General features: G+C 54.9%; 1 protein-coding gene across 1 annotated transcript; it reads right to left on the reverse strand.

Annotated features, from left to right (window-relative positions):
- Positions 1-3,183: 3,183 nt before the first annotated feature.
- On the reverse strand, positions 3,184-5,989 carry LOC105070346 (glutathione S-transferase P). The gene is made up of 7 exons (XM_074371632.1): positions 5,867-5,989; positions 5,641-5,676; positions 5,231-5,331; positions 5,035-5,122; positions 4,547-4,650; positions 3,628-3,735; positions 3,184-3,452 (listed from the first exon to the last, which is right to left on the reverse strand). Coding segments are annotated over exons 1-7 (627 nt in total). The 5' UTR covers positions 5,868-5,989; the 3' UTR covers positions 3,184-3,263.
- Between the last annotated feature and the right edge of the window lie 3,091 nt (positions 5,990-9,080).

Below are 9,080 nucleotides of genomic sequence, written 5' to 3' on the forward strand. Positions count from 1 at the left end.
GGCTTCTGCAGTTTCCCAGGCCCTTCAGTAACCACGTGCCCTGGAAGCAGTGCCTTTTGACACACCATCTGTCTTGGTGTTCTGATGAGCAACTCAAGACTGGTCCTCTGGTGCCCCACGATGGAGTGTTCCGTCTCCTCCAGGGCCCAGAAACGAGCCAGGGACTGTTCCCGAAAGGAGGATGCATAGCTCCTGCTTTCTCCCTACAGGATTTCTCCACTCAAGGTTCAAATGCCAGCGGAAAAGGCTTCCAGATGATGTGGCTGGGGTCACCTCTGTCCAGAGAGGAGACTGAATACAACGGACAATGGCCAGACTATATATGGAAATAGAATCTGACCCATGACCTGCAGCCACCTGCCTGGAAACTTCTTATCTACAATAACCTGACAGGGATCCAGTGCATTATAGGTCAGACTTGCAAGGAGTCAGACTGCTATCTCTAACAGTAATAATCGCCCCAAATGTCCAGGTCTTCATTAACAAGTGACAGCCTCCTTAATTTCTATCCCCTTTTCCAATTTAGGACCAACCAGAGGAAGCCAAATGTGCTCCCCTGAGATAGGATGCCCCACTTCCAGTTAGCCCGCCCACAGCAGGTGCACAGCCTCCCGGCAGGGCATACTTTTAAGTCTCCCCTTTTCCTCTCATAAAACTTTCCCTGCATGTGCCTTTGAGCTCTGCCAAATCAAGTGATAGTGGCCAACTCGCTTGCTGGAGCCACACAGCTCTGCTTGCTGTCTTTAGCTGGCCTGTTTATTTTCAGAGGGGAACCAGAACCAGCTCTGAGGGAAGTAGAGTTTCCAAAAGGGAGCTGAGGGAGGTGCTGAGATGGGAAGATGGTGGAGGGCAGACAGTGTCTCCTTGGGTCTGTGGGCGGGCATCTCGGATGCAGTGAACAAAGTGTGCAAGTGCAGTGCACTCTCAGGCAGGAGTAGGCCTGGTCCAGCTCTGAAACCATCCTTTGCTCTCCCCAGTGTCCAAAGTCACCCAGCCAGGGTCTCCAGGTCCAGGAGCTACCCCAGTAAGATGGGTCCCCATTGTCTGTTCCACTTTCCCTAGCTCTGCAGCCAAATGTCCATGCCAAGGAGAAGGCTGGGCTCTTTGGTCTCTCTTGGATCACCTCCCTCAGCTTGGTGACTTCTTCCAACCCCAAATGAGGACATTTCCTCAGTTCCCCATCACAGATTTCAGGGTCTGGTCTGGAGAGCCAGAGGAACATAGTCTTGGGGCGGGGAGAATACCCAAGTCACAGCCCTCTCCCCTCCCCTGATCAGCTTCAGCAGCAGGACAAAGCTGGGAGGTGACTGGATCCCTTTAGCCTGTGCTAAGAAAGGACAGATCAGAAGGGTTGTCAGGTTATGCTGCAGTAACAAACTTGAAAATACCAGCAGTGGAAAACCACAAGTTCACAGCTCAACCACACCACTTGTCCATCACAAATTATTGAGGGGGCTTGCTCCATGTCGTCCTCACTCAGGATCAGGCCATCACTGGTTGTGGTGGCAGCGGAGGATAGTGCTGGGGTTTCTTGCACTGGCAATTACTTACTGTCTTGGAAGTGATTCACCCACTCTGCCCATGGCCCAGTGACCAGAACATGTTATATGGTCCCTCCTGACTGCAAAGGGGACAGGGAATTTCATTTCCCCATATGTCATGGATGAGCAATAGAGAAAGTCTCTTGCAGAGGGCTGCACTCTGTTGGCTCAGCCCTGTGTGCTCCAAAAGCCTGATTCAGGCCTCCTGGCTTTTTCACAAGCAGCAAAATCCATTGTGTGTGTTCATGCAATGTACTTTGCCGGTTTCCTGTTGATGGACAACTAAGCGGTTTTCAACCTATTGTGATCACAAGCAGTAATATGATGAATAACATTGCTGGGCCTCTGTTCACGTATCAGCAAGTTAAAATTTCTGTAATTGTTTCCTCATCCATAAATAGGGATAAGTGCACCTACTCAAGGGTGGTGACAATCATGGAAGGTAACACGCTAAAGCATTTAGCATAATGCCTGGCACTGAAGTTACTCGATAAGCCTGAGCAATTATTTTCATTATTTGCTAGGGCATTATTAGTTATAGGTAATTCAGAGCTATATGCCTCTTTAGTTTTGATCCACACTTCCTGAACCCAAAGTCCCCCCCCCGGGCAATGTTTGGTCCAGCCTCCTGCATGATACTCAGGGAGCACCTGCCACTGCTCTCAGCTGCTCTGTGCTCCCAGGACTTTCTGAGAGTGTTCAGGCATTCTGCCCTGATACTGGAGCCAGGATTCCTTTGACACCACGAATGGTCCCCTAAGTGGGGCCTAGGATGTGGGATGGGTGCAGGTAGTCCCCTGCCAACCCACCACCGCTGCAGCACGGTGGCTTAGGCACCACCCAAATCCCTCCCTCGGGCCCTCAAGTGACATTTTCTGTTAGTCTCAACCTACTGTGAGTTCCTTCAGAAATAGAAGTTGACCTCCTGAGGGGTCCCCACTTTGGGCAGGAGGCTCTGATGCTGGGCAAGGCTCCTAAGAGATGTTCGCTCCTCCATGTTGCACCCCTTGCCTCCAGCTATCCCCGGAGCCCTGAGAGCCCCAACTTGCTTGCACCCCAATGCCTCACCACTGTGGACACCCCACTGCCAGCTGGATTGTTCTCTTTGCCCAGCTAACAAGGATGGTGAGCGGAGGCAGCAGGTGGGCCACCTGGATCCCCCAGTGTTGCTCCCATCCCCATGATGCATGAGGACGCAAGGAGAGCCCCACCTGAGCACAAATGACTGACCCTTTGACCAAGTCTGGGCTGCTCGGAGCAGCTCAGCTCCTCTCATGCCCCTCCTCAGCCAGGGGCCCCTCAGCTCTGGCTGTCCCAGATGGAGGCCCTCTGGCAGGTGGTCTGCTGGGACAAGAAAGCATGTTTACATAAGCAAGCCTGTTCTCTCTAGACTGTGGGGACTGCCAGGGTAGGGAGCATGGTTAATTCCTCTTCCTGTTTCTTTCTTTCTTTTTTTTTTTTTTTCTCTCTTTGCTTCTGGAGTTCAGTAAACACAGGCTGGGTTGAGGGCTCCAGGAAGAAACTCTGATTGTGTTTTAGGATTCAAGTATCCTCGCCAGCTGCCCTGTCCCTCCCCCAAGCCTGAGTGCTGAGGGTCCGGAAGCCCCTTTCTCCAGAAAACTCAATGTACTCACAGCACAGCTTCTCTCCTGAAAATTTTATTGGTCCTGGGGAGAGGGAAGCAGGCAGCTCGCTGCCTCCTGCAGAGAGTGCCACAAGCCCTCACTGCTTCCCGTTGCCGTTGATAGGGCGCTTCACGTGCTCAGGGGAGGCCAAGAAGGCCTTGAGCTTGGGCCGGGCACTGAGGCGAGCCACGTAGGCTGAGAGCAGGGGGAAGGAGTCCAGGCAGCCAGGGGCCAGGACCTGGTGATTCAGCAGCAAGTCCAGCAGGTTGTAGTCTGCGAAGGAGATCTGCAGGGAAGGGGGCTAGGAACTCAGTGGGTGTGAGGGGTAGGGGCAAGGAGACTGACCTGGTCCCTAGGTCTGCCCAGCTTTGCCGAACCAATGGCTCACATGCTCTCTCTGCGCCTGTTTCCCATCTGTAAGAGGGTGGCGTGGAAGGGGCAGAACAGGGCCAAAAGCTCACCTGGTTGCCCACGATGAAGGCCTGGCCTCCCTGGTTCTGGGACAGCAGAGTCTCAAAAGGCTTCAGATGCTCGGGCAGTGCCTTCACATAGCCCTCCTTGCCTGCCTCCTGCCAGAAAGATGCCACTGTGGATCATCCTCCTGAGCATACCGCTACCTGCCCCTGCCCTGAGATGCTCCCTTCTGTCTGCCCCATCTCAGTGAATCACCACCCACCCAGCCCCAGACTCCTCTGCTCAGTCCCCACCCCCAGGCTATCGCCACATCCTGTCCATTTCAGTCGCTGATTTTTCTCTAGTTCATCCCTGCCTTTCCTTCTCTGCCATGATCTCTCCAGATTATTGCAAAAGCCTTGGAGGATCCTTCCAGATCTCGTATTCAGACACTGACCTGCTAAGGCTCCCCAAGAAAGCATCCAAGCTGCCTGGTTCAAGGCCTTCAGGATCTGGGCCTGCCGCCCCTCTGGCTCCATCTGACACTCTCCCTCGCTCTCACACAGAGGCATACAGGCCCTGCCTCTGCTAAATTGGTCCCAGATCCCTAAATGTGCTCCTTGCCTGCATACTTTGTGCCCTTGAAAGTGTCAGCACCTTTTTCCAGAAGCTGGCTATACTCTTCCTCCTGCAACCTGCTCCAGGAAGCCCTCCTGACCTCCCCCAGCTAAGGATCAAGGACCACCTCAAGGCATCTCCTGTCCTTGCACTATCCACTGACTGCTACTTGACTGAGTCCAACCCCAGGCAGTGAGGCTGAGAGTTGCATCCTGTCCACAATGGCTCCCGCAACTCCACCCTCAGAGCCAGAAGCAGCCCAAGGGAGGGAATCAGCCAGAGCCACGTGAGGGGTGTGGTATAGGGTGAAAAGGAAGCCAGCCCCTTTCTTTCTTTGTCCTCAGTGCCCATCCCGGGGCACGTGCTTACATAGTTGGTGTAGATGAGTGTGACATATTTGCAACGGAGGTCCTCCACGCCATCATTCACCACGTCCAAAAGGGCTGCCTCCTGCTGGTCCTTCCCATACAGTCCTGGGGGGCGGGGTGAGTGTGAGAGCAGACAGCATGACCAGGAGCCTGATCAGCAACTGCAACCTGATCCACCAACAGGCCATGTGGCTGCCTGTGAGCCACAGGGAGGAGGGAAGAGAATGCGGATGGAAGACAGTGCTGATCTGAGTCCATGCTCAGAGTTCAGTGGGAGGTGGCCTGGGATAGGGCAAGGATGCTGGCAAACCTGAGCTCGACCTTAGGCAAGTTATTTAGCCTTCATGTGCCTGTACTCCACAGGGTTGCTGGGAGGCTTGATTTAAATGGAAGAAGCTCAGACCACACACTGAGCAGATGCTCAGGAACACTGGCTGATGCTCACCCACCCCTGCCCTGGGCTGGGCCACCTGCAGCGTCAGGACTCACCGAGTGAGCGGCCCAGGTGTCGGAGGATGGCATTGGACTGGTACAGGGTGAGGTCTCCGTCCTGGAACTTGGGGAGCTGCCCATACAGCTGGAGGGGTTGCACAGCTCTGTCAGAGGTGCTGAGCTTGGCTGCCCCCCGACCCTAGTTTTGCCCTCAAGGCCCAGCCCCTGACCCTGAGAGGGCATGAGTACTCACACAGGAGGGTTTGAGTGCAGGCCAGGTCTCCATGGTCACCACTTCCTCCTTCCAGCTCTGGTCCTGGTCAGCCAGCAGCATGCGCATGGCCTCGCAGCGCCCTGGGGGAGGGGAGGACTGGGAAGTAGGGACGGCCACAGACCCCAGCTTCGCAGCACCCTGGAGAGGGGCCAAGAGGGCGGGGGCTCCTCCGGCGATCTCAGGGCACACTGGGCAGGGGCAGGCCTAGGCCGCGAGGTTGGATACTCCAGCCTACGGAGCTCCTAGGCACAGGCCCGAGCTAGTAGCCACGTGATGGAGGCAAAAGGGGGGGTTGGGGACTCCTTCGGGTGGGTGAGGGGCGTGGGCTGCAGCCCCCAACCTCTGCCTCCCCTCCCCTTCCCCCCCATTACCCCGTCACAGGCCCCTACCTCGAACAGGGAAGTAGACAATGGTGTAGGGCGGCACTGGAGGATGCAGAGAGAAGTCTGTTAGAATCTGGGTGAGGCGTAATATGGAGGAGAGGGCACCCACCCGTCCTCCCTGGGGCCTCATTCCCTGCTCTGGGCGCTCTGCCCTCTCCGAGGGACCCAACTGCCCCAAAGACCCTGGGAGCCCCCTGGGAATCCCTGGGATCCCCAAGAGGCGCCGACTCACTGGTGGCGGCAGGGACGGTGGTCACGGCGGCAGCGGCGGCAGCGGCGGCAGCAGAGCTCGAGCGCTCCGACTGGCGGCCTTGAGACTTATATGGGTGGGCGCGCCCCGGCCCTGCCCGGCCCGCCCCCGTGCTGAGTCACTGCGCTGGCCCGCCTGCCAGCCGACGCCCCGCAGCGCCGCGCCTCCCAGCCCGCTGCACCGGACCCTTCGCCCGCGCAGGATTTGCCACCCTCCAGTGGGCGCTGAAGGACTCAGGGCAAGGGCTAGGGGACGGGTTCCAGAATCTTCCAGAGGACTTAGAGCCCGTGCAGTCCAGCCCCTTCCCCTGCTGGGGTCGCAGACCTCAGAGACACCAACCCTTGCGTGTAGACACTTGTTCCCACAGACAAAAGACAGATGCTAGACAAAGACAGACACACCCCCGTGCACTGACCTGCACACACAGCTCACACCCCAAGCTGGGTTTTCATATCCGTCCACCTTTTGAAGGCCACCTTCGGGTGCTCGTTTTAGTCAGTGCACCCCGCTGCTATCTCCCTGTCATTTCTCTCTGAATTACCTTACTTCTTCACCAAAGACCTGTGCCTTCAGAGGGTACCTGTCTGCTTCCCCTAAGTGCAAGCAGGCACCATTTGTTATAAGTAGGTTACTGTAAAAATCATGACAGGAGAATAAGGTCTTTTTTAAAAAATTCTTTATTGTGTCTATTTTTGGTCTACCACATCGTTTTCTTCTTCTTCTTCCTTAACAGAGGCACTGGGGATTGAACGAACCCAGGACCTTGGTTTTTAAATTTATCTGGACAGTGGGACACTGGACCTTTCCTTTTCAAAAGTATCACTACAAGCTTAGGTGGTTCTGGCACAGTAGCACCGAACTGAATGAGAGCAATTTTAAAGGATTCCAGGACAAGCTCCAACGTTGTTTAATCCCAGCTGTCCACTTGGGAACCCCTTTCTGGGGGGTCAGGCCTTCCTCTGGGTTCCCCTGATGGCAGTGATGGAGAAAGTGGCAGTGAGGAGTGTTCAGGCAGTGTGTCATAAAGACCCTTCCCCCCAGAGCTGGATTGTGGGCCGAGGCTGCAGGGGAGGCAGGTTCCAGGTGGGGGCTGGTCTGGGCTGGACCCTGGGCAAGTTCTCCAAAAACATCTAGGTGGAAGCTTCTTGACTTGGTGACTGTGTGGGCAAGAGAGCCTCAATGGAGACTGAGATGGGGACCCACGAGGAGAGGCAGCCATTGGGAGGACATCATGTTCCCTGTTGGGCTTAGTGAGTCCAGGCATCTGTGGGATTCAGAAGGAGAGAGGGCCCAGAGGCAGAAAGAAAACCCAGACAGGAGCCCAGCCAAGGGATGATGTCGAGTCAGGAGAACCAGATTCCTGCCCGAGGACCGGTGGGCTTCTGGTTTCTTCACCTTTGACCCTGCCTCCACCCCAACAGTGATTCCTCAGGGGCCATGTGAAACTTGCAAAACGCCATCAACATGTAAGCAGGTAATGAAACAATTATTTGCTTACTGCACACTCCGGGACTGGCCCAGGCAGAGGTGGCACAGGCAAGGACAGGCACAGTTCTGGGCCTAAGAGAGGGCTGGGCCAAGCCATAAGCACAGTGCCTGGGCCTTAGAACACGCTCCAGTTTCCCGCCCAGGGGCCAGGGCTGAGGGTCACTGCCCCTCCCCACTCACAACCTTCTCTCAGGTCTTGCCAGCGCCCTCCTTAACCCTTAGCACACAAAACTCTTTGCTTCTTTTTCTTCCGGGAGAGCTTCATTTGCTCATCTGAGCTGAGCTAAAAGCAACCTGAAATTTGCCTTCCCCAGTTCTCAACTCCTGGTATTCAATGAGCTACAAAAAAACAAAGAAATAATAAAGCAAAGTAACAATTGCAATTTTATATCAAAAACAGCCCAAATAGTTCCCTTTCTACTACATTCTTTCCCCAAATTCCACAGCCCTGACAAAGACAATGCACCCCTTCTCCAAAGACACACTCACACATTGACACCCACACTCACACAACCCTTTCACACGCTGTCATGCACACTCAAGACATACCTGCACGCACACACGACGATGGGGACTGGAGTCTCACCAGCAACACAGGGGCCTCCTGCTCTGGGCTCTCCAGGGCCTGACAGGGACAGCCAGACCTCAGGGGCCTAGGTCTTGGCAACTGAAACGGGTGGGGGTGGGAAGGAGGCCCTGGCTGGTGTTCCCCTCCCCCACCCATCCTGCCCCAGCCCCAGGTCTCCGTCCCTTTCCCATCTTCCTGAGAAGACTTTAGCCTAACTCACCCTGCCTGATTGCCCTGGGGTGTGCGGGAGCATTTGTTGTGGACCGGGCTTTCTGAAGTCTCTTTGAAGTGTCTCTAAAGCCATAAAACCCCCACTTCAGGACCCTCCATATGCCTGCATTTCTTCAAGGTAAAAACATCTTCCCTCAATATGTGTTTTACCCTAACAAAACTAACCACCCCCCAAAAATGGCTAATCTCACAATACCTGGGTGGACAGGCATCACTGCACACCCTGCCCTTGTCAGAATCGTAAATCCCATTGCTCAGAGGAGCTCCTGGCAAGTCTCACCTCACTTAGAACCAGGTACCTGTGCACAAGCTGATCACGCAGCCCCCTACCCCTTGTGTGCACAGCCCCTTCCTCAATAAAAGACCCTGCATGTTCGCCCTGGGGGCTCACACAGGCACCTCTCATCTGTGTGGCCTGCTGTTGCCTGTAGCAGCGTATCTATTAAACTTCCCTTTGTTCTTAAACTTCTCTTTGTCTTTGGTAAATTCTTTTACCTCCCATGCATTGTGTCTCCTAACATTTGTCTACCCCCACCCTCTATCCCCATGCCCTGTGGATCATAAGAGATTTTCCAGGGTTCATTTCAACTTGTCCCATCCCTTTCTCCTCCTATTGCAGGGTCACCGGGTGGTCCTGGCTGTTCCTGCTAGCTGGACCGCAGGGGTGTGTGTGTGTGTACGGACATACTCCTCAGTTCCTAGTCCATTGTCATTACTAGCCTGTGCTGCCCACTCCCACCCCCTGCCATCCAGGACCTCCTGCATGCCAAGAACATGCTCTACCACGGAGCTGTACCCCGCCCCACTGTCTGCACTAATTAATTTAGTTAGTTTGTGTTCCTTTTATCCCTACATTCCATTCTCACTTCCTGTGGGAATTTGCTTGGATGCTTGCCCAGAAGTGGAGTT

Source organism: Camelus bactrianus, chromosome 10, assembly GCF_048773025.1.
Source record: "Camelus bactrianus isolate YW-2024 breed Bactrian camel chromosome 10, ASM4877302v1, whole genome shotgun sequence".
Taxonomy (NCBI): Eukaryota; Metazoa; Chordata; class Mammalia; order Artiodactyla; family Camelidae; genus Camelus; species Camelus bactrianus.